Source organism: Homarus americanus, unplaced genomic scaffold (genome assembly GCF_018991925.1).
Source record: "Homarus americanus isolate GMGI-L3 unplaced genomic scaffold, GMGI_Hamer_2.0 scaffold29851, whole genome shotgun sequence".
Classification (NCBI taxonomy): Eukaryota; Metazoa; Arthropoda; class Malacostraca; order Decapoda; family Nephropidae; genus Homarus; species Homarus americanus.
The window spans coordinates 157,154-182,794 of NW_024729972.1; the positions used below are offsets into that span (position 1 = coordinate 157,154).

At 38.7% G+C, this 25,641-nt stretch overlaps 1 protein-coding gene across 1 annotated transcript in view; it reads left to right on the forward strand.

Moving 5' to 3' along the window:
- Window positions 1-23,406, forward strand: part of LOC121866860 (voltage-dependent calcium channel subunit alpha-2/delta-3-like) — a 124,317-nt gene extending 100,911 nt beyond the window's left edge. The window contains exons 27-37 of the mRNA XM_042366595.1: window positions 1,666-1,794; window positions 3,062-3,174; window positions 3,341-3,489; window positions 4,984-5,253; window positions 5,758-5,968; window positions 11,540-11,626; window positions 13,509-13,588; window positions 16,134-16,181; window positions 21,427-21,572; window positions 22,186-22,378; window positions 23,015-23,406. Of these exons, the coding sequence (XP_042222529.1) occupies window positions 1,666-1,794; window positions 3,062-3,174; window positions 3,341-3,489; window positions 4,984-5,253; window positions 5,758-5,968; window positions 11,540-11,626; window positions 13,509-13,588; window positions 16,134-16,181; window positions 21,427-21,572; window positions 22,186-22,378; window positions 23,015-23,128 (1,540 nt within the window). The 3' untranslated portion in view covers window positions 23,129-23,406. The remainder of the gene's footprint in view (window positions 1-1,665; window positions 1,795-3,061; window positions 3,175-3,340; window positions 3,490-4,983; window positions 5,254-5,757; window positions 5,969-11,539; window positions 11,627-13,508; window positions 13,589-16,133; window positions 16,182-21,426; window positions 21,573-22,185; window positions 22,379-23,014) is intronic.
- The last annotated feature ends 2,235 nt before the right edge of the window (window positions 23,407-25,641 follow it).

Consider the following 25,641-nt stretch of genomic DNA (forward strand, 5'->3'; position numbering starts at 1 on the left):
TATGGAAAATCCTAAAAATATTATTAAAATTACAATATATATTTTTTTATGGGTAATTTTACTTTATTATTCTTTGATGAGTAAATTTATGAGTGTTTGTCGTTGTTATTAAATAAGGTAATACCAGAGCAGATTTTAGTGAGCTATTGAATACATAATTATACCTCCATATAGCGGATTTTCTCACCATGTAATCCGTTAGATGGGGATTTTACTTTTAAAGGACCCTCGATTTAACGGACTTTTATTTCTACATAGTTCATTTGATGGGGGTTTGATATATAACGGATCCTTGATATAACGGACTTTCATCTCTATAGAGTTCATTAATGATGGGGGTTTGATATATAACGGATCCTTGATATAACGGACTTTCATCTCTATAGAGTTCATTAATGATGGGGGTTTGATATATAACGGATCCTTGATATAACGGACTTTCATCTCTATAGAGTTCATTAATGATGGGGGTTTGATATATATCGGATCCTAGATATAACGGACTTTCATCTCTATAAAGTTTGTTTGATGGGGGTTGATATATAACGGATCCTTGATATAACGGACTTTCATCTCTATAGAGTTTGTTTGATGGGGGGTTGATATATAACGGATCCTTAATATAACGGATTTTCCTCTCTATATAGTCCGTTAATGATGGGATTTGATATATAACGGATCCTGATATAACGGACTTTCATCTCTATAGAGTTCATTAATGATGGGGTTTGATATATAACGGATCCTTGATATAACGGACTTTCATCTCTATAGAGTTCATTAATGATGGGGGTTTGATATATAACGGATCCTTGATATAACGGACTTTCATCTCTATAGAGTTCATTAATGATGGGCTTGATATATAACGGATCCTTGATATAACGGACTTTCATCTCTATAGAGTTCATTAATGATGGGGGTTTGATATATATCGGATCCTAGATATAACGGACTTTCATCTCTATAAAGTTTGTTTGATGGGGGTTGATATATAACGGATCCTTGATATAACGGACTTTCATCTCTATAGAGTTTGTTTGATGGGGGGTTGATATATAACGGATCCTTAATATAACGGATTTTCCTCTCTATATAGTCCGTTAAACAGAGGAGTTATTATTTTTGTATAATACTCAAGATATTATTATTGATTAGGTATCATTAGTGTGGGATTCTTTGTTGTATAATTTAGTATAATATCAAAGTCATTAGGTATAATAATTAGGATAATTAATTAATGTATTTACTAATAATTTTCTCCTTTAATAATTAATTTTTCCTCAACAGGTGACTAATATATTCTTCCTCCCATTAATTATATGTATGCAAATTAATTACTAACCAACAGGTGGAAGAATAAATATAATACTAAATTTTTTCCATTGTGATAAAAAAGAATAAACTTAACTCATCAAACTGCAAAAAAAAAAAAATATTTATTCTATTTATTCCGATACCTGTCACCACACACACACATAACACATCAGACTAGGATAACGCAAAGCTCTGGTATAAACGTTACTAATTACTATAAAAATCATCAATATCTTTTCACAACATTAACCTAACTATCTTAATGTATTTAGGCGTACATTAACAAGGTAGTTATTGGTTAATGGTTATTTATTTGATTTTAATAGTTATCATTGATGTATTTTCCAGTCAAGTACAATATAACTTCGGAATGACGACTGCGTTTGTGGCTACCCGGAGCGGCCTTACGAGATGGTTGGATCTTACTCAAGCAAACCCTGGAGAAGAGAATGCACACAATATTCACTCTGATGAACCGTAAGTTGGTGGTGGTGTGGTGGTGGGGTGGTGTGGTGGTGGGGTGGTGTGGTGGTGTGGTGGTGGTGTGGTGGTGGGGTGGGTGTTGTGGTAGTGGTAGTGTGATGGTGTGGTAGGGTTAGTGTGGTGGTGGGGTGTGTGGTGGGGTGGGTGAGGTGTGGGGTGTGTGGGTGGTGGTGTGGTGGGTGGGGTGGGGTGGGTGTGGGTGGGTGTGGTGGTGGGTGGGGTGAGGTGTGGGTGTGGGTGGTGGGGTGGTGATGGTGGAGGGGTGGGTGGGGGTGGTGGTGTGGGTGATGTGGGTGGTGTGGGTAGTATGGTGGTGTGGTAGTATGGTAGTGTGGTGGTGTGGTAGTATATAGTGTGTGGTGGTGTGGTAGTATGGTGTGTGGTGGTGTGTGGTGGTGTGGTAGTGTGGGTGGTGTGGTGGTGTGTGGTGTGGGTGTGGCAGGTGTGGGTAGGTATGTGGGTGTAGTGTGGTGGGTGTGGGTAGTATGGTAGTGTGTGGGTGTGGTAGTGTGGTGGTGTGGGTGTGGTGGGTGTGGTAGTATGGTGTGGGTGTGGTAGTGTGGTGGTGTGGTGGTGTGGTGGTGTGGTGGTGTGGGTAGTATGGTAGTGTGGTAGTGTGGTGGTGTGGGAAGTGTGGTGGTTTGGTAGTATGGTCCTGTGGTGGTGTGTGGTAGTATGGTAGTGTGGGTAGTGTGGTAGTGTGTGGAAGTGTGTGGTGGCTTAGTATGGTCTCTGTGTGGTGTGTAGTATGTGGTAGTGTGGTGGCGTGGTAGTGTGGTGGTAAGTTGTTGTGTGGTGGTGTGGTGGTGTGGTGGTGTGGTAGTGTGGTGGTGTGGTATTGTGGTGGTGTGGTAGTGTGGTGGTGTGGTAGTGTGGTGATGTGGTAATGTGATGGTGTGGTAGTGTGGTGGTGTGGAAGTGTGGTAGTGTGGTGGTGTGCTAGTGTAGAGGTGTGGTAGAGTGTGGGAAGTGTGGTTTTGGGTAGTATGGTCTCTGTGTGGTGTGGGTAGTGTGTGTGGTAGTGTGGTAGTGTGGTGGTGTGGTAGTGTGGTAGTGTGGAAGTGTGGTGGTGTGGTAGTATGGTCCTGTGGTGGTGTGGTAGTATGGTAGTGTGGTAGTGTGGTAGTGTAAAAGTGAATATAATCTTAACGATATAATATTGTGTTCCCATAACCTCCTAGCATGACCTCTCAACCTCCCACCATGACCTCTTACCTCCCACCATGACCTCCTACCATACCTCTCATACCTCTACCTCCAGGCACTTCATGAAGATCCACAACCGAGCCATAGATGAGGTGTGGTATAAGAGAGCTGTCGACTACTATGAAGAAGACTCTAAGGCTTACGTTTACTCAGTTCCTTTCGATGCTGGTGAGTAGCTATCTGTCTGTCTGTCTATCTGTCTGTCTGTCTACGTGCGTGCGTGCGTGTGTGTGTGTGTGTATGTTTGTTTTACATATCGTTACCTCAAATAAAAAAAATCCCAACTCACATATTTCATTTCCATGTTAATTATCTCCAATTGTCATGTTTTCAGCGACCCGTGACCCAGAGGACGTGTTGGTGACGGCTACTCGTGCTATATTCATTGAAGAAAACACATATCGTAGGGCCCCAGCTGCTGTGGTCGGTGTTACCATCAAACACAGCAAGTTTGTTGAGTACTTTAAGAACGAGACGTATAAGGTGAGTTAAATACTTATGTGATGTGGTATTAAGGAAAGATGTGTTCATAGTTACATATAGATATACATATACAGGTACATATATATAGTGGTTTACGTACACAGAGAGTCATAGCTAAACACATATACATAGGAATAATAATACACATATACGCAGACGAAGATACAGGTACACACACACACACACACTCACACACACATAGGTACACATCACTAGAACACACTGTACCACGAGGGTTTAAATTAACTTATTTCCACCATGATGTGCGTGTGTGTGTGTGTGTGTGTATGTGTGTGTGTGTGTGTGTGTGTGTTCTATCTACTCAAGTAACATATCTAAGTTAGAAATGATAATATAATTTTTATTTTTATTTATGTTCTGTTATTATTTATCTATTTATTAATATTTTACAACTACTACAAGTCAAAGGATCCGCCGGTAAGACTTGTACACCAGCCGTTCAGTAGCGCTTGTACAGTACATTACAACACACTAACACACGGTACTATCATCCTACAAAAGTACTCTCGCCTCTCCTGAACCACGAACCCCCGAGAGATTCAGACTCATGAACCCGAAGCAGTAGACTGATACATTATTCTATCCATAAAATCTTCGGTTCAGGGGTTCGGGTTCAGGGGTTCGGGTTCAGGGGTTCGGGTTCAGGGGGTTCGGGTTCAGGGGGTTCGGATTCAGGGGTTCGGGTTCAGGAGGAGAAGCGACAGGACTTTAGTGGGTGAGTGTACAGTAGTTTATCGTGTACTGAACATCTTAAGTGCTGTTGTCCCTGTCTAAAAATTTATACCTTTGAAGTTACTACCAAAATCTTTAAAAGAAAATAGAAAAGTAGATTGAAATTATGAGAGCTGTATAGTCAATTAAAAATGAGTGTTTAATGGGGACGGGGAGTGTATTATGGGACAGTAAGTGTACAATGGGACGGTAAGTGTATAATGGGAACGGGAAGTGTGCAATGGGACGGTAAGTGTATAATGGGACAGGAAGCGTATACAATGAGATAGATAGTGAGATTATGAGCTACTCTCTGTCCCACGTAAACACAATATTGGTTAGATATACAAAATATTGTTAGTTTGTGCTCATTATTATATAGTGTATCGACTGTATAGTGTATCGACTGTATAGTGTATCGACTGTATAGTGTATCTACTGTATAGTGTATCGACTGTATAGCAAAGTAAAGAAGCTGATTTAGTGAGTTATACTGTCTGGTAGAGAGGAGAGAATTACTTATATGAAAAAAGTACTCTGAATGATTTTAATGGACCACATGAAGAATAGCCCCCCCGCCTTTAACTTATATATTAACATAACATTAAACTATGCTACCCTAACCAAACCTAACCAAACCTAACCAAACCACCACCACTACTCCCAACACCCCTCTACCACTAACCACGACCCTTACCCCCCCGCCTCCACCACAACCACACCACTAATGAGGCCTAACCCCCCTCCCTCCCTACCCCACAGTGTCCATCATACCCATCTCGAGACTCTAGCTGCAAGACTGCCAAGACATGTGAAAGCACCTCCTTAGACTGTTACCTTCTGGACGACAATGGCTTCATCATCGCTTCTGAGAGGGAGGAAGACACGGGCAAGTTTTTCGGCACGCTAGAAGGAACTATCATAGAGTCGTTAGTGTCGAGTGGTGTATATAAGAGAATCAGGATTTTCGACTATCAGGCCGTGTGTCTCGATAGTCAGGTGAGATCAAGTATGGCTTCTATACTACATACGGTGAGTATACATAATATACACTTGTATGAGTTCGTTTGTAATTTGTGGCAACAGAGAGAGATTGAAATTACGTCTAAAGTTGTAGTTTTGTTGATTTCGTGGATATTTGTGCTTACAGTTTCCCTTAAGGAATTTCTAAAGGCTAATCATCAGTATATGTTCTTTATCATTCTCTACATACAACTGTTCTTCATCATCCTGTTCTTCATCATCCTGTTCTTCATCATCCTGTTCTTCATCATCCTGTTCTTCATCATCCTGTTCTTCATCATCCTGTTCTTCATCATCCTGTTCTTCATCATACTGTTCTTCATCATCCTGTTCTTCATCATACTGTTCTTCATCATACTGTTCTTCATCATCCCATTCTTCATCATCCCATTCTTCATCATCCCATTCTTCATCATCCCATTCTTCATCATCCCATTCTCCATCATCCCATTCTCCATCATCCCATTCTCCATCAAAGGTGACGACATTATCCTCTCTTGTTTACTTCACCAGCCGATACAAATGATGAGATGGGCAGCGAATTGGATAATGGGTAATATCTTCTGGCTGATGGTAAAGACACAGCTGTACACACTCCTGGACCCTAACGCTGCATGGTCCTACACACACAGCGAGAGAGAGACCCAGTACCCTAACTTCAATGAGCCGCCATCACCTCCTCCTGAACATCCCGAGTATAAAGAAGCCAATTCAGACCATCAGAGTATGTGGAGTTGATTTTTTTTTAATTGTTACCTGTTACCTGTTACCTGTTATTATTACCTGTTATTATTACCTGTTATTGTTCTTTTACCTGTTATTATTATTGTTACCTGTTACTGTTATTTTACCTGTACTGGTTTTTTACCGTTATTGTTACTGTTACCTGTTACTGTTATTTTACCTGTTACTGTTCTTTTACCTGTTATTGTTACTGTTACCTGTTACCTGTTGTTATTATTGTATTAAAGCTCTTAATTAATGTTTCTCTCTACTTTGATCGGGTTTTGTTTTTTATATTTTCTGTTTAAAGTTATTAAAGGTTTATATAGTTTTTGTGTGTTAATTTGGGATAAAGTTTCTTTTTTTGGGGGGGTTAATAGTTTTCAATTATTCACACCTTATGTTATTAATTAAACAAATTTAACAGGTGGTTTATATATTATGTACAGGTAAGATTCCCGATTACCTGTGAGTTGAATAATTTGTGGTTAATAACTCTCACATATATAATATCACTCAGTGTCTTTTGGTGAGGGTAAACAATTATTATTTTTTGTGGGGGAGGGGGGGGGTTGTTTGCTTGTTTGCTAAATTATATAACAGTAAGTTGAATATAAACAATGGTTGTCCTGCACAGTTTAAGGATTAACATTACTAAAAATACCATAAATATTAACTTAGTAAAATTTTGAATTACTTTGCATCAATCCTATCAATAATAATATAAGTTAATTTTGGGTTACTATTGTAACCCTAAATTAACTTATATTTTAACTAACACACATTATATTCTAATAAACTTAAAAACCCTTAAATAATAAACCAAATTCTCCAGCATCATAAACCATTTTTGTACAGGTGAGTTGTTGACAATTAGACAAATTTACCTGTCCCATTGTTTACATTTTGCATATGTATAGTTTAAACGATATATGAATCTTAATATATTTTCCTATACTCTTGTGCGTCTAGTTATAGATATACTCAAAGTAGATTAATTAACTTCACCTGTAAATATAGATATAACTAAAATATAATTAAATATACTCCAACAGAAACATCTATTAGATATTCTATGACATATTATTATACTTCAGGTTATATAATGTATAAGCTGCGCCGTTTATATCTCTATGCTATGTTAGAATTAAGATAAAGTATCTAATTAATTCGTAAGTTAATATACAGCGATTAATTATGTGTTATGTCTAATGAAGTGATACGGGTTAGTTATTAATCCCAATGTAATAACGTGACTGTTATTTTTGTAATCCTTCACAAAACTGTAATTTAGTTCCTATGCCACGTACAGTGAAACCTCAATATAACGGAATTCTCTCTATATATACCCGATATAACGGACTTTTATCTCTACTGTATATAGTTCATGAGATGGAGGTTTCACATTTAACGGACCCTTGGTATATAATGAACTTTCTCTGAGTAAGACCCATTATTACCAGGGCATTTTAAGACCCCCAATGTTACCAAAATGGAGTAAAGATCCAGTGTTACCAGAACAGAATACGATCCCAGTGATACCAGACCGGAGTTGGATAATAGACGAGGCTTCAACACACAATTAAACAACAACACGTCAACAACCTTTAAATAAGAGGGAGTAAGAGGGATGAAGAGGGAATAAGATGGAGTCAAAGAGGGACGCATTTAACTTCAACTCTTTTACTTACACCATAACAATGAGTTGCTTCCCAGAGTCAAGCAGGGAGGGCTCAGGTCAAGAGGGCTCTGGTGATCAGGACTCAAGTCAAGAGGGCGCTGGTGATCAGGGCTCAGGTCAAGAGGGCTCTGGTGATGAGGACTTAGGTCAAGAGGGCTCTGGTGATCGGGGCTCAGGTGAAGAGGGCTTAGGTGAAGAGGGCTCATGTGAAGAGGGCTCAAGTGAAGAAGGTTCAAGTCAAGAGGGCGTCGGCCAAGAGGGCTCTGACGATAAGGACTCAGAGTCAAGCGAAGGGACTGAACAGGAGGAGGAGGAGGAGGAGGAGGGGGAGGAGAACAACTATGTAGATGGTTGGTAGTCGTGTTTGGAATCTTTTGTGGCCTGACTTCACTCGTTCATCAGCTGTTTGCAAGATATCTTAAGACAATAGAGTGTTGCCTGATGACTCTACGTGATTGAAGAACCAAAAAATAAAAATAAAAGCAAAAAAAATCAAATGCCCCGTGACTGTCCTCTTGATTCTCTTGACAGTGTCTTGGTGAAAAAGTTCCATTGCCACCGGAGAAAAGTTCCTCAAAGTACTGTACCAACAAAGGGAATTTCTGGTTTTCTTTAACACTCCCTACCCGCCTCCCTCAGCCCCTCTCTCCTTCCCTCCTACAAGAATACATCTCAGTAACTCCCCTTCCCCCTTAACCCCTTCAAGCCCTTCCCTCCTACGATTCCTACAGCCTCCTACAGGAATACATCTCAGTAGTTCTCTGTAGCGCTGGGACCATGCGTTGTAGATACGTGTGTTGTAACTGCATATATGGTGTCTGTGGCTGTGTATAGATACTGTGTGTATATATTATGATCATAACTGCATATCTAAGGTGTTAAAATACATGGATTTTTTGGTGTATGTTGTGTGTATATTGCTGTATGTGTATGATGTTTCAGTGTATGTCTGTATTAACACCTCTGTTATGTACCTTTGTTCAACTAATCCATCTGCAGTATAAAAGACGTATTTGTACCTTTTTCCGGTTTTTTAGTTTTTTTTAATACCTTTTTTAACAATTTGATATCATATTGACCGACTCTCAGGTGGCCTGGGATTGTGGTTGTGAGTTGTAATGATTTTTGAAGTGTTGTGGCACCTAGTGTTGTGTGTTTGTTTGGTTATAGTGTGTTAATGATGCACCTGTGACGTCTCTACTGTATTATATTGTTATACATATACATATACAGTATACTTATACATATACAATATACATATACAAGCCTCAGAGAAAAAACGCTATCAAAAAATTAATTAATCTTTATGATTAAAATTTACGTTGTTTCCAATAAAATAAATTCTACAGAAGATCAACTTAATTTTTTTTTAGAAAGTGAGGATGGACGTAGGCTACATTGTCTTCATACTTGGTTTAACAAGTTTTTTCTTCGGTTTAACAAGTTTTTTCTTCTTATCACAAGGTTTATTTTTTCCCCAGATGACGTACAGGTGTGGTCACTATTTCCTAAACACTTGGTAACATCAGAGACAAAGATAATGAGTGTTGATGTGAAGAGAAGGTTAAGAAAATAGATAAAAGTATATTCAGGGAAAATGATGATGAAGAATTGAGTCAGTTGTAAGATTAAAATGTTGAGAAATAGCTGATAAAAAAAAAATAATAATAATAATAACGATGATGATAATATTAATAATAATAATAATAATAATAATAATAATAATAATAATAATAATAATAATAATAATAATATTAATAATAATAAAAATAATAATAATAATAATAATAATAATGATAATAATAATAATAATAATAATAATAGTAATAAAAATAATAATAATAGGAATAATAATATTAATACAAAATAATGATATTAATAATAATAATAATAATAATAATAATAACGATGATAATAATAATAATAATAATAATAATAATAATAATAACCACCATTCATTTAACAAAACATTTACCATAGTATCAGAATTTAAAGAACAATAACAACAACTACTTCTACTACTACTACTACTACTACTACTACTACTACTACTACCACTACTACTTATTTTTTTTTTTTTCAAAAATGGCCTCCAGCCTCCCCCAATAGCCACACCTTCGCCACCATTTAATTACCTTAATATTAAATATCCTAATACATAAGTAGCTATCCTATCTGTGTTAAATTAGTTGAGCCGCAGATCCATGCGGCATTCAGTGACAGTAGCCTCATAGTCAATATCTGCGGCTACTACTACTACAGTTTTAATTAAAGCATAAGCCCTCTCAGTATAGTAAGTCCAACTAAGCACTAATTACTTTTATAAGTGTATCATATATATACTTAATTACTGATTTCATTACACACTTTTTTGCCTAATTTTTTAACGTATTCAGTAAGTCATTTTTTACATCAATTATTATAAAAAATCAATATTTTTTAGTCGCTCTTTATCTTTCTGTCATTATTTTATTCGTATTATATTATGTCAGTTTATCTGAATGTTTATATTAAATAAGTAATGTTTCTTCTTTATTATTATATTTAAGTAATTCTTATTTAATTCTCAAGTTAAGTTTTGTAAGTAAAATTGTAATTGATGTTTATTATTCTCAGATACTTTTGTATTTCTCTCATGTTTGTGTGTCTCACCTGTGTCTCATCATGGCGTGTGTCTCACCTGTGTCTCATCATGGTATGTGTCTCACCTGCGTCTCATCATGGCGTGTGTCTCACCTGTGTTTCATCACGGCGTGTGTCTCACCTGTGTTTCCATCATTGTGTGTCTCACCTGTGTCTCATCATGGCGTGTGTCTCACCTGTGTCTCATCATGGTGTGTCTCCTGTGTCTCATGTGTGTCTCACCTGTGTCTCATCTGTCTCACCTGTGTCATCATGGCATGTGTCTCTGTGTCTCATCATGGCGTGTGTCTCACCTGTGTCTCATCATGGCGTGTGTCTCACATGTTTCATCACGGCATGTGTCTCACCTGTGTCTCATCATGGCGTGTGTCTCACCTGTGTCTCATCATGGCGTGTGTCTCACCTGTGTCTCATCATAGCGTGTGTCTCACCTGTGTCTCATCATGGTGTATCTCTCACCTGTGTCTCATCATGGCGTGTCTCACCTGTGTTTCATCACGGCGTCTGTCTCACCTGTGTGTGTCTTACCTGTGTCTCATCATGGCGTGTTTCTCACCCTGTGTCTCATCATCATCTTGGCGTGTGTCTCACCTGTGTCTCATCATGGCGTGTGTTTCACCTGTGTCTCATCATGCGTGTGTCTCACCTGTGTCTCATCTCGGCGTGTGTCTAACCTGTGTCTCATCATGGCGTGTGTCTCACCTGTGTCTCTCATCATCCTGGCGTGTGTCTCACCTGTGTCTCTCATGATCCTGGCGTGTGTCTCACCTGTGTCTCATCATCATCCTGGCGTGTGTCTCACCTTTGTCATCATCATCCTGGCGTGTGTCTCACCTGTGTCTCATCATCATCCTGGCGTGTGTTTCACCCGTGTCTCTCCATCATCATACTGGCGTGTGTCTCACCTTTGTCTCATCATCATCCTGGCGTGTGTCTCCACCTGTGTCTCATCATCATCCTGGCGTGTGTCTCACCTGTGTCTCATCATCATCTAAGCGTGTGTTTCACCGTGTCTCATCATCATCTGGCGTGTCTCACCCGTGTCTCATCATCATCCTGGCGTGTGTCTCACCTGTGTCTCATCATCATCCTGGCGTGTGTCTCACCTGTGTCTCATCATCATCCTGGCGTGTGTCTCACCTGTGTCTCTCAACATCATCCTGGCGTATCTCCCTTGTCTCTTATTATTTTGGCGTGCATGTCTCATCATCAAGACGTTATGTGTCTCATCTGTAATGTTTCTCACAGGGAATGAGACTGAAGATGGCGTGGAGGAGGAAGATATTTTGGCTGAGTACTCTGACGTCCTGGATGCAATATATTACGATGTTGACGGTAGATGACCATTTGATGCAGTGCCCCCTCCCCTCTGTCTAATATTCCCGTTTTCTATGGTTAATTTACTTTATTTTCTCTTCGATTCTCACTTTTTTGGGGGTTTATTTCCATTTCTCTATTTCTTATTGTCTCTTCTACTCATTATTTTTAAGTTATTCTCTCTCTCTCTCTCTCTCTCTCTCTCTCTCTCTCTCTCTCTCTCTCTCTCTCTCTCTAACTAACTGTCTTTTTCGCTCTTTATTTCTATTATACTCTCCCTCTCTCTCTCACTATCTTTATTTGCTCTTTCTATCTATCTATCTAGCTGTCTGACTGTCTGTCTATCTATCTATCCATCCATCTATCTATCTATCTATCTATCTATCTACCTATATATCTATCTATCTATCTATCTTTCTGTCTGTCTGTCTGTCTCTCTCTCTTTCTCTCTCCCTCACTTTCTCTTTTTGCTCTTTCTATCTCTCAGTGTCTTTTACTCCTTATGTTTTCAACCATACTCTCTCTCTCTCTCTCTCTCTCTCTCTCTCTCTCTCTCTCTCTCTCTCTCTCTCTTACCCCTACTAGAGTGACTTGTGTTCCAGTGACCCACACTAACTCACCATCGTCTTTAACCTAACATGAACCAAGTGTTGTAGTTAAGCTGGTGACAAGATGGCCTAACTACCACCACCTCACCACGTATAAATTTCAACCCACAAATGGATGCCAATTTTCTATCCACAAGTGTCAGAAAAGATGTCATTTTCCATCTACAAGTGAGGGAAAAGATGTCATTTTCCTTGGTCATCCATCTAAGGGAAGTCAGAATCCTTTTATAAACTCTGTTGTTGTGTTTCCATTTGTGGGTCTCATTTAATACCGTGATCTAAGGAGCCTGGAGCCCTCCATCTAATCGTGAAGGACCTAGTGTATGTGTGTTTGTGTGTGTGTGTGTGTGTGTGTGTGTGTGTGTGGGTGTGTCGAAGTCGTCCAAGTGTTTGTCGTAACTAATTACCTTAGCTGACACAATTTGATCTTGCCGTATTGTGTTTAGCATTAACACCTGAACTATACCTGTGGATGGTGACCGTTACACCTATCCATTAACTAACCTGAGGAAAGTGACCATTACACCTATCCATTAACTAACCTGAGGAAAGTGACCATTACACCTATCCATTAACTAACCTGAGGAAAGTGACCATTACACCTATCCAATAACTAACCTGGGGAAAGTGACCATTACACCTATCCATTAACTAACCTGAGGAAAGTGACCATTACACCTATCCAATAACTAACCTGAAGAAAGTGACCATTACACCTATCCATTAACTAACCTGAGGAAATTGTCCATTACACCTATCCATTATCCAGATTTGCTTGACTCTGTTTTGCTCATCACTGTGACGTAAACATTGAGCTGAGTACTGACTCTTAACTAAACATATACGTTTTTCGCTTTGATTAATATAAGTTGTTACCCAAAGTGAAGTAATGTTGATAAAATGTTTTGTTTCTATTTAAAGGTTGAATAATATAATCAGTGTCTGTTGTTATGTTATGAGGGATATATTCTATCTGTTGTGACCTTTAACTCACACACACACACACACACACACATGTACACCTACTCATATTATGGTTGTTATATAATTGATAAATACGTTACCAATATTATTACTTTTCATTGCTGCAAGTTTTGGGATGATTGTGTGTATATGTTTGTATCGGCAATATATACCTGTACATACATACATACATACATAAATATACAGTATATATATATATTTAATCTCATTATATAATTGCTCTTGTATCATTCCTCACTCTCTCTCATTCTGCCTCACTCTCTCATTCTGCCTCACTCTCTCTCACTCCCTCTCACTCTCCCTCACAGGTGTTCACCCTGATGACCAAATGCCCCCAGACTACGAAGGTCCATACATTGAAGAAGATGGTGACTTTCCCAGCATATCGGTAAGGCCAGAAAAAAAAAAACTTTAACTCTTGTATTGTGTTTTTTAACCTTTCAATCTCTCATTTCTCTGTCTGGTATGATTCTTCTTATCTGTTATTTCCTTCATTTTATTTATTTTTTTTTCATTTACTGTATTTCTTTATTTCTGTCTTTCATTATCTGCCATCGTGTTTTTTTTTTGGGGGGGGGAGGGGGAGATGATGGGACAGAAATTCAAATACAGTAATGGATTATTTTTGTCTAATCTGGATTCCTTTTAACCATCTTCTTCCATTTATCTATCTCCTTTCTTCTCTACGTTACCTTTCCATCCTTCCCTCCTTCTTTTTATCATTACTCTTACTTATTACCTAACCTTTCTCTCCCATCTTCCCCCCCCCCTTTACCCCCACTTCACATTTCTCTCCCACCTCATCTTTCTTTACCACCCCTCCCTCCCACCCCTCACCTTCCCCTTTCCACCCCTCACCTCACCTTCCCCTTCCACCCCTCACCTTCCTCCCACCCCTCCACCTTCCTTCCACCCCTCACCTTCCCTCCCACCCCTCACCCTTCCCACCCCTCACCTTCCCCTCCCACCCCTCCACCTTCCCTTCCACCCCTTCCCTCCCACCTCTCACCTTCTCCTCCCACCCCTCACCCTTCCCTCCCCACCCCTCACCTTTCCCTCCACCCCTCCTTCCCTCCCCCCTCCACCCCTCACCTTCCTGCCTTCTCCCTCTGCTTCCACCCCTCACCTTCCCCTCCCCACGCCTCACCTTCTCCTCCCACCCCTCTTCCCCTCCCCCTTTCACCTTCTCCTCCCCACCCCTCCCCTTCCCCTCCTACCTCTCACCTTCTCCTCCCACCCCTCTCTTCCCTCCCACCTTCATCTTCCCTCCTCACCTTCCCTCCCACCTCCCCTTCCTCCCACCCCTCACCTTCCCCTCCCCACCCCCTCCTCCCACCCCCTCTTCCCCTCCACCCCTCCCACCCCCCTTCCACCCCTCACCTTCCCCCCCACCCTCACCTTCCCTCCCACCCTCATCTTCCCCTCCCACCCCCTTCCCCCTCCACCCCTCACCTTCCCCTCCCCCCTCCCCCCTCCCCACCCCTCCCTTCCCCTCCCCACCTCTCACCCTCCCCACCCCTCTCCCCTCACCCCCTCCCCCCCCTCCCATCTTCCCCTCCCACCCCTCTGCCTTCCCCCTCCCCTCACCTTCCCCTCCCACCCCTCACCTTCCCCTCCCACCCCTCCCCACCTTCCCTCCCACCTCACCTTCCCCTCCCACCTCTCACCCCACCCCTTCCCCCTCCCCACCCCTCCTCACCTCCCTTCCCACCCCTCACATTTCCCTCATATATATTTTCAACTTAATTTATCTACAAACTTTCACTATATAACTTTCTATTTCCACTTGATATTTTTTTTCTGACGGCTGAATTTGTCCTGTGCTGATTGAGCCAATGAGAATGCTCCTATATGATGAATGAGCCAATGAGAATGCTAGATGGTAAGTTTGGCCACATATAACCACATTATAGGAATGTCTTTTGTGGATTGGTTTTGTACCGCCAGTATGTAACCTGAAATGACCTCCAGGTACAGTATCAAGGTCGACCAATCACAGACCAGCTCTATACAGGTGACCTTAACTCATGACGTCATTAATAGTTGACAGAGTTACCGATGCATTGTTAAGAGCTGCCAACCTAACCTAACCTAACCTAACCTAACCTAACCTAACCCCAAATAGAGCTGGTCTGTGATTGGTTGGTTTATTAACTATACCACGAGGTAGTTAGGGAGTATGCTTACTGTCACAGCGTTGAGAACTTTAAAGAATTGTGTTATGATTCATTGTCGTGTAGAAATAATAATAATATTAATAATAAGAATTAAAATTATATATGTTATACTAAATAGCGATAATTTCTATGTATTTATTTTAGTTTTGTCTTTCTGTGTTTGTTTTTATAGTTATAATTGGTTACAGATGCTTATGTAGTCACCATGGTACATATAAATGGTTTCATAAGAAGTCTAACCTAACCTAACCTAACCTAACCTAACGAAACTTTCCCCGTTACCAGATAATAATGGTTAGGTTAGGTTATGTATGAAACTATTCATTTATTTGTATTCTCATGATCGTTTATGGCTAGACAGAAGGTTTTCAAAAATGAAAATACATAAATAGTTATCACCAATCGACAAACGTCCCTATTTAGTATAACATGTTAAATATATATATATATACATATATATATATATATATATATATATATATATATATATATATATATATATAAAACACAGGCCAGAACAATAACAGTGCATGAACCAGGGAGCCTTAGTGAACTTTGTATAACCGATCAGTGTTCATAACCTGTTCAACTGTTCACTACCAACCTGCTCCCCCCCACCAGTCACCACCCCCCCTAGTGTTCTTGTTATGACCCTCCTTGTCTCTACGCTATATATGTTCCTTATTAACGATGTGACATTGTGACTCCCACTCTGCTGTCTGTGTGTTGCTCCTGTATGTGGACGGTACTGTGTAGACCACTGAAATCCCTGAACTTACCACTACTACAGAAATACCTATTGAAGTACGTCTCATTATTCCTTCTTCTTCAGCTTTATTTTATTTTATTTTTCTCTCTCTCTTGTTGCTGGTCTGTTACTCGCTTCTTCTTGTGTTTCTTTCGCATTATTATTTATTCTCTTTTTATCACCGATTTTATCCAGGTCTCCATTCTTCTACCATCCTCAGTGACCAAATGCCGATGATGAGAGTAAGAATGTGATGATGTAATAATTGTTTTATTTATTTTTTTTTTATTTAACTTACAATAGCATATGGCACTTACAGGCAAGGAAGGCTTTAGCCCCGTTCTTCAACTTACAAAAGTAGTATTTAAGTAATCTAGTGTTACTTATTGGTTTAATTTGTTTATAAGTTTATATGTAACATCTTATTTAAGTATCGATGTTACATATTTAAGTAATAATGCTAGAATGTAAGCCTTATTGCCAAATGTTTAACTCCTTATGCAACATGTTTGAATATTGATGCAACATTTCAAATCCCAATACAACATATACATATATTTATATTTCTTTAGACAATGCAACATGTCTAAGTTCTGATGATGCAACATACAGTCAGTGTTCGGTGAATATACTGGACATTCGATTCACAAATATCTAGTTAACGTACATTTGTTTTACGTACAGTTGCTGACATTTCCACCTGGTACAGTTAGAGATGCCAATTATCTCTCCCCATGATGTGTGAGCCCAGAGAGTATCGAAACATGATTCTGAAGTACTCACAGTGAGGGGGCGAGAGGGTCTGGGGGGTGACGGGGGCTGGTGTGTGAGTGGGTGACACTCCCCTCCCCCGCCCCCATCCCCCGGACCCTCTCTCTACCTCACACATGAGAGCTTCAGAATCATGCTTTGATACTCTCTGGATTCACACTTCATGGGGAGAGAGGATTAGCAACTCTAACTGTATCAGGTGGAAATGTGGGCATCTGTACATTCAGTTAACATTCATTCATTACATCCTCTTAACGTTACATCCGCTTAACATACTTCTACTTAAACTTACATCCATTTTATGTACATCCACCTAATGTACAGATTTTCAGGAATGCGTCATGTACATTCAGCAGGACACTGACTGTGCAATTAAAACTAATATTTTCTAAAACTGTCAGATACAGAGCAGTCAAGGCTGTAGTCAAAGCCCATTTTCTTTTAAGTTTTCTACTGCAGTTCAGAGATATCTCCTTCTTCTCCTGCACCTCCTTCTCCTCTTCTTACTCTTCCCCCTCCTCACCCCCCCCCCTAAAGATGGTGAAAGAATTACAGATACAAATACATAAATAATTCAGTCAGTTGTAACATTGGCCGACTTGCTTAAGTGGTCCTCATCGGGGGATCTGTTTGTTTACTTTGGATGTTTTGCTGCTAGAGGTTCCTGCGGCAGTTATGAAAACGTTTAACCTTCCTGCGGCAGTTATGAAAACGTTTAACCTTCCTGCTGCAGTTATGAAAACGTTTAACCTTCCTGCGGCAGTTATGAAAACGTTTAACCTTCCTGCTGCAGTTATGAAAACGTTTAACCTTCCTGCGGCAGTTATGAAAACGTTTAACCTTCCTGCGGCAGTTATGAAAACGTTTAACCTTCCTGCGGCAGTTATGAAAACGTTTAACCTTCCTGTGGCAGTTATGAGAACGTTTAACCTTCCTGCGGCAGTTATGAAAACGTTTAACCTTCCTGCGGCAGTTATGAAAACGTTTAACCTTCCTGCGGCAGTTATGAAAACGTTTAACCTTCCTGTGGCAGTTATGAGAACGTTTAACCTTCCTGCGGCAGTTATGAAAACGTTTAACCTTCCTGCAGCAATTATGAAAACGTTTAACTATTCCTGCAGCAATTATGAGAACGTTTAACTATTCCTGCAGCAATTATGAGAACGTTTAACTTTTCTGCAGCAATTATAAGAACGTTTAACTATTCCTGCAACAATTATGAGAACGTTTAGCTATTCCTGCGGCAATTATGAGAACGTTTAACTTTTCTGCAGCAATTATGAGAACGTTTAACTATTCCTGCGGCAATTATGAAAACGTTTAACTATTCCTGCAGCAATTATGAGAACGTTTAACTATTCCTGCGGCAGTTATGATAACGTTTAACCTTCCTGTGGCAGTTATGAAAACGTTTAACCTTCCTGCGGCAGTTATAAAAACGTTTAACCTTCCTGCGGCAATTATAAGAACGTTTAACTATTCTTGCAGTTATTATGAGAACGGTTAACTATTCCTGCAGCAATTATAAGAACGTTTAACTATTCCTGCAGCAATTATGAGAACGTTTAACTATTCCTGCAGCAATTATAAGAACGTTTAACTATTCCTGCAGCAATTATGAGAACGTTTAACTATTCTTGCAGCAATTATGAGAACGTTTAACTATTCCTGCAGCAATTATGAGAACGTCTAACCATTCCTGCGGAAGTTATGAGAACGTTTAACTATTCTTGCAGCAATTATGAGAACGTTTAACTATTCCTGCAGCAATTATGAGAATGTTTGACCATTCCTTCACTCATGTTAGGATAAAACTAAGTCCTTATCACAACAAAACCCAATGGGTGGTCCACATGCAGCCTTGAATTTTTCTCTGTATTTACCTTTTTTGGCCTTTTTTTGTTGGCCTTTTTCTGGGGTTTTCTGCATCTTCATGAGTGGTAGTGGGGCACTGTTTTACTCTGGCTGGTTGACTGGCTGGCACGAAAGTTCGGCTTTTTGGTTACCTGTGGGTAATACTGCTATTACTATTACCTGTACTACTTTTACTATTACCTGTGGTTTGCCCTCTAGCTTGTGCGGTAGTCTGCGTAGATAGTTTCTTAGTAATATTTCTTTCTCCCGCATCGTGTTTCATGCATGTTGGATCAAATTTAAATAGATTTTTTTATTCTATTTGCAGTTTCTTTAAAAATATAGTATTAGATATAGATTTTGTCAAACATTTATTGTCTAAAAAAAATCTTAACGAAAAATACTTTAAGAATTCTAAAAAATATTTGAAATTTATTATAATAATGTGGTTAATTAGGTAAGAATTTACTCATCTTGTTTTCTTGTGTGACATAAACTGTAGACTAAATGTTTATGTTGAGGCCTGCCAAACACCCTCTGTCGGTTCTCTGTAAACACAAACACCAGGAGACTCTGTAAACACAAACACCGGGAGACTCTGTAAACACAAACACCGGGAGACTCTGTAAACACAAACACCAGGGGACTCTGTAAACACAAACACCAGGGGACTCTGTAAACACAAACACCGGGAGACTCTGTAAACACAAACACCAGGGGACTCTGTAAACACAAACACCAGGGGACTCTGTAAACACAAACACCAGGGGACTCTGTAAACACAAACACCAGGGAACACAACACCGGGGGACTCTGTAAACACAAACACCAGGAGACTCTGTAAACACAAACACCGGGGGACTCTGTAAACACAAACACCGGGAGACTCTGTAAACACAAACACCAGGGGACTCTGTAAACACAAACACCAGGGGACTCTCTAAACACAAACATCAAGGGAATCTGTAGACACAAACATCAAGAGACTTTGTAAATCCACCAAGGAACTTCGAAAACACCTATTATATATATTCATAGGGGGATTAAATAAGTTTATTACCACATCACGAAAGGACACTCAGTACAATATATAACTTCTCTAAGACAGTGTAGCCAGATATGGGTTAGAACTACGATGGGAGGATAAGACAGTGTAGCCAGATAAGCATCATGATCATAAACACCATCTATAAGGCTTTAGAGATTAATACAACTGTTTGTCTTATTTTTTGAAGAATTAGATGCTAAGACTTTTTTCAATAGGTTGATTAAAATGAGGTACACCTATGGTATTTGTTATATAGGCCTATGTGGGTTTTTTTTTACCATTATAATTTAACTTCAAGTCAGCTTCTATAATCTATGTCCTATCTAAAGTCAACTAGTTATAGGAATACATTCTCAGCCTTAGTAATTATATGGAAATACTCAACTTAAGAACCTTTGTGAATCTGTGGTATAAGAAGGGTGTTGCTGGAGATTAAACTCACAGCTAAAGATGAGAATGATAGTGTTAGTTATGTTAGTTAAGAATGATAGTGTTAGTTATGTTAGTTAAGAATGATAGTGTTAGTTATGTTAGTTAAGAATGATAGTGTTAGTTATGTTAGTTAAGAATGATAGTGTTAGTTATGTTAGTTAAGAATGATAGTGTTAGTTATGTTAGTTAAGAATGATAGTGTTAGTTATGTTAGTTAAGAATGATAGTGTTAGTTATGTTAGTTAAGAATGATAGTGTTAGTTATGTTAGTTAAGAATGATAGTGTTAGTTATGTTAGTTAAGAATGATAGTGTTAGTTATGTTAGTTAAGAATGATAGTGTTAGTTATGTTAGTTAAGAATGATAGTGTTAGTTATGTTAGTTAAGAATGATAGTGTTAGTTATGTTAGTTAAGAATGATAGTGTTAGTTATGTTAGTTAAGAATGATAGTGTTAGTTATGTTAGTTAAGAATGATAGTGTTAGTTATGTTAGTTAAGAATGATAGTGTTAGTTATGTTAGTTAAGAATGATAGTGTTAGTTATGTTAGATAAGAATGATAGTGTTAGTTATGTTAGTTAAGAATGATATCTTGATGTATATGTGTACTTTTTTTTTGTTTTAGATAGATATGTTTAATGGCTTTTATTTAGAATAGATTAGTTCAGGTAATGCTTATTTCTCTTTCTCACATCACACCTGAGTTTACCTCCTCATTAACAAAAGACATTGTTTATTTGTAGGTTTACGTAACTGTGATAGTTTTTGTTTTAGAAAATAGTTAAGCATTTATTGGGTGGCTTTTGTTTAATAAATAGATGAGAGTAATTTATAAGTTCTTCTTTACTGTACATGTTAAAGATTTGAGTAGTTTCCACGTTGATGCGGGTTTATATAGTCACATAACACCCCTTTACCCATAACCCTCAAGTCCGTAACCCTATTAAACCTTAACTCTATTAGAACTGAACTGATACACTGCCCCTATAACTCTCCACCATCTTTGATCCTTAGCTACCTTAACTACCCTATTAACTGACCTTAACTAATCAGTTCTAGTATTATGGCATTATATATATATCGCTATAATCTACAGAGTATAATTATCTCTAACAAACAGATCTATAATTTCTTTCCCATAGTTTAGAATTCGGCGAAATGTTTGATTGCCAGATATTGATTTTTTTCCCCAACAGATGGCGAGGATTAACAAAACACACCCACGACCTTGTGATAAAGAAGTTTACTTATACAAACTACAGAATGAAAATCTACTACAAAATGGCGAATATAAACCACTTAAGGCGAAGCTGTCCAATTGTCATACTAACGGCTGCGGCAGGTGAGTTAATTATATATGTTAAGGTGTTGTATAGAGCAATCAGGTGAAGTAGGGTGTGATGGGAGGGGTATCAGGTGAGGTCTAGGTTACATTAGGTTAGGTTAGTTTAAGGTTGGTTTAAGTGAGGTTAGATTAGGGTAAGGTAGGTTTAAGTGAGGTTAGATTAGAGTAAGGTAGGCTTAAGTGAGGTTAGATTAGGGTAAGGTAGGTTTAAGTGAGGTTAGATTAGAGTAAGGTAGGCTTAAGTGAGGTTAGATTAGGGTAAGGTAGGTTTAAGTGAGGTCAGATTAGGTCAAGGTAAGTTCAAATGGGGTTAAATTAGGGTACGGTAGGTTTAAGTGAGGTTAGATTAAGTTAAAGTAGGTTTAAGTGAGGTTAGATTAGGTTAAGGTAAGTTCAAATGGGGTTAAATTAGGGTACGGTAGGTTTAAGTGAGGTTAGATTAGGTTAAGGTAGGTTTAAGTGAAAAATAACCACACATTTTAATATATCCCTTAAAAAATCCCATTTTATACGACCAGACACAAAGAGGATGAACACACTAACCCTATAAAGCTTAAGCTGGCCATATCACCCTCAAAACCTCCTCCTCCTTCTTCCCCTCCGTCACCAGGCCCTTCAGCGTACAGAAGGTGATCTCAACCAACCTGATCCTCGTGGCTGTCAACAACTTATGTCCTTGTGAGTCGAGGAAGGTGGATATTGAACCGGTAGAGGTGGATTACAACGAGACGATGCACTGTAACCGACTCCTTCTTCAACACTTCCGGAAACGGCCCGAGAAATGTATCAATTATCACCCTGAGGTAAGGGATACTATTATCACCCTGAGGTAAGGAATACTATTATCACCCTGAGGTAAGGGATACTATTATCACCCTGAGGTAAGGAATACTATTATCACCCTGAGGTAAGGGATACTATTATCACCCTGAGGTAAGGAATACTATTATCACCCTGAGGTAAGGGATACTATTTTTACCTTATTAAACTATTACTATTATTACTTTTAATATTATTTCCTCATTAAAATTAGATCTCTTTACTTTATGTAATGAAGGACATTCATTAAGTAAACTAGTAAATTATAATCGATTTAGTTTTTGTAGATAAATGTAGATGAATTTACGCTGTAGAAATATTTTTCCCTACGAACACCCCCCCTTCACTGGCCTTGACTTCCCCTCCCCTTTTTCTTGTTCATAACTCGTATCGAAATCCAGATGGAAAGATTGAATTAGAAAAAGAGATTGTGTTAAAAAATAAATAAAAAAATACTCTTCAAAGTAAGTTAAAAACAATATATTCTTGTTAAAACTAAGTTAAAAATTTTTTTTCCATCTCGCAAAATAAATCACATTAAATTTGGCTACACGAGATATTGTTATTATACGATTTTTTTTTCTCTGACTTAATTTTAATTTTGATTTGTTAACCTTCAGGAACATGAGATTACGCTGTGTGGTGGTGCAGGAGCTCTTAGTGTACCTTCCCTGGCTCTAGCTACACTACTCCTGTTGGCACACACCTTCAACACCCAGCGTCTTAGGTCGTGATAGTTGGGGCAAGTCTGAATAGTGAAGAAAACGCAGCCATGAAAAAGAAAACAAAGCATAAACAATAACAAAATGGAAATCAAGTGAAGTTCTTTATTTTCATCTGTCTCTCATTATGAATTTATCTTATTATTATTTTTTTGAAACTATATAATCATTGGTCTATATTGTGATCAAGGAGAAGGAAACGAAGAGAGAAAGAAAGAAAGAGTAAGAGAGAAAGACGAAGAGAAAGAGAAAGATATAGAGAAAGAGAAAGAGAAAGATATGCAGAAAGAGAAAGTTATAGAGAAAGAGAAAGAGAAAGTATTGAGAAAGAGAAAGATATAGAGAAAGAGAAAGAGAAAGATATAGAGAAAGAGAAAGAGAAAGCCAGAATGGTCGAAAGTGTAAAAAAAAAAAAAGTGTTATGAAAGCTTATTTCATTTGTTTCTGAACTGTTGAGAAGATGATGACGAGGAACTGCCGTGAACAACTGTGGAACCCGATACGAATTTTCTTGTGAAATTTGATTACTAATATCTTTCAATAGGGGGGGGACCTTTCCTCTTTTCTTAGATGTAAATAATGTTGTGATTTTCTTAGCGAGTGCAGAGAGAGAGAGAGAGAGAGAGAGAGAGAGAGAGAGAGAGAGAGAGAGAGAGAGAGTGAGAAAGAGAAAGAGAGAGAGAGAGAGAGAGAGAGAGAGTGAGGGGCAGTGATCAAGTATAGGGAGGGTAAGCGTTGGTAAATTTGTTGTGTCTGTCTGTCTGTCTGTCTGTCTGTCTGTCACGTATTGAACAGCGAAGGAGTAGAAAGAAAGAAAGAAAGAAAGAGAGAAAGAGGGAGAAGGTTTTTTTCTTTCTTTTATCGTTCTCAAAGCATAGAGTCCGTAGAGATATCTCCAGTGATTACGACAGAAATAGAGGGTGTTGGTCAGGTGAGAGAGCCGACACTACAGTATATACACTTAACCTGCAGTCATTGTGGGAGAGTTCTGCGTTCACTATGTTCAGAAGACGAGAAACAAATCTTCTTCTTTGAACTCTGTAATGTTCAGTGTTGGTGTGTGGAGGAAAGGAAAGGAAAGACAAAGAGAAAAAGAAGGAGAAACAGAAACAGAACGAGAAAGAAAAAGACAAAGAGAGAAAGAAAAAGAGAAAGAAAGAAAGAAAGAAAGAGAGAGACAGTGTAAGTTGTTTTGGACAAAGTGAATGGTGGACAAGCCAGCCCTCTCCAACCCTCGTGAGAAGTGTTACTGTGACTTCAACCTTCAGCTGGAGTGTTTTAATGGGAAGAAGATGAAGAAACCCTTTTGGCAGTGTATCTATGGACTGTGGTGTTGAGAGCCAGGTGGACATAAGGACCAGGGACGGCTAGGGTGAGGGTTTTTGTATCACTGTATATACCAATTTGGTGATTATTGGCTGTTAAGTGTCACTCATTGTGTTTCTAATTGATAATATTGACTAAGGCAGTGATGTTCTTATACACTGAAAAATGACATCAAGCAGCTTAATATAACCCGTAAGTTACTTTGTACAACTTGTGTTAGCGTCACAGTTGGCGTCCTCAGCTGCGGTGTATCGTGTTGTACCTTTTTTCTTGTGATTATTTTTTTTATTATTTATATGCCCCGCATCGTATATATTATTACTAGTACCCTATATATAATATATTACCTTAAACTTTGACTTCAATGAAGTTCTCAGAAAATTTTAAACATTGGAAAGGATGACATACAGTAGAGTATTTTTAAAAAGAAAAAAGTTACCAATTTAATTTGGCTTTCTAGTTAACTAGTGATGCAGTGATGATTCCTCAATTTTCTACGAGAGACTTTTGTTGTGACTAGTGGTTAGTTAGGAGTTTATACGCTAGCAGCCGGTAGCCTCTCGAGTGATGGCTCTACTGATGGTGACAGACACATCACTTAGGAAATAATTGTTGACTTTATGTTACACCTCTCTAAACGAGGCACTAATTTGGTTCATTGTTCGTTGTTATTAGTTATTTAATGCTATGATTTATCCAGGATATGCATACATACAAATATACATATATATATATAAATAAATATATATATATATCATACAGTATTAGAGGTATAAGACCTCGACTGTGATGTGATGTAATCTCTTCTACAGTAAAATGTTGTTGTTACTGCTTATTGGGGGAAGGTTCGGCCTCCTGACAGACACACACACACACACGCACACGTACATCTACATACATACATACATACATACACACATACATACATTCATACATACATACAACGTGATCGCCAGGTCCTCCAGCCGTCACAGAAATGGTGTTTGGTAGTCAGGGAAAGTCAGAAAGTAAAAAAAAAGTCAGGAAATCAGAGAAAGTCAGGGAAAGTCAGAGAGAGTTAGGACTGAGGAGAGTTTTCACCTGAATACTCTCTTTATCAGTCGGGAAAGTCAGGAAACGTCAGAAAACGCCAGGAAAAATCAGAGAAAGTCAGGGAAAGTTAGAGAGAGAGAGAGAGAGAGTTAGAACAGAGGAAAACT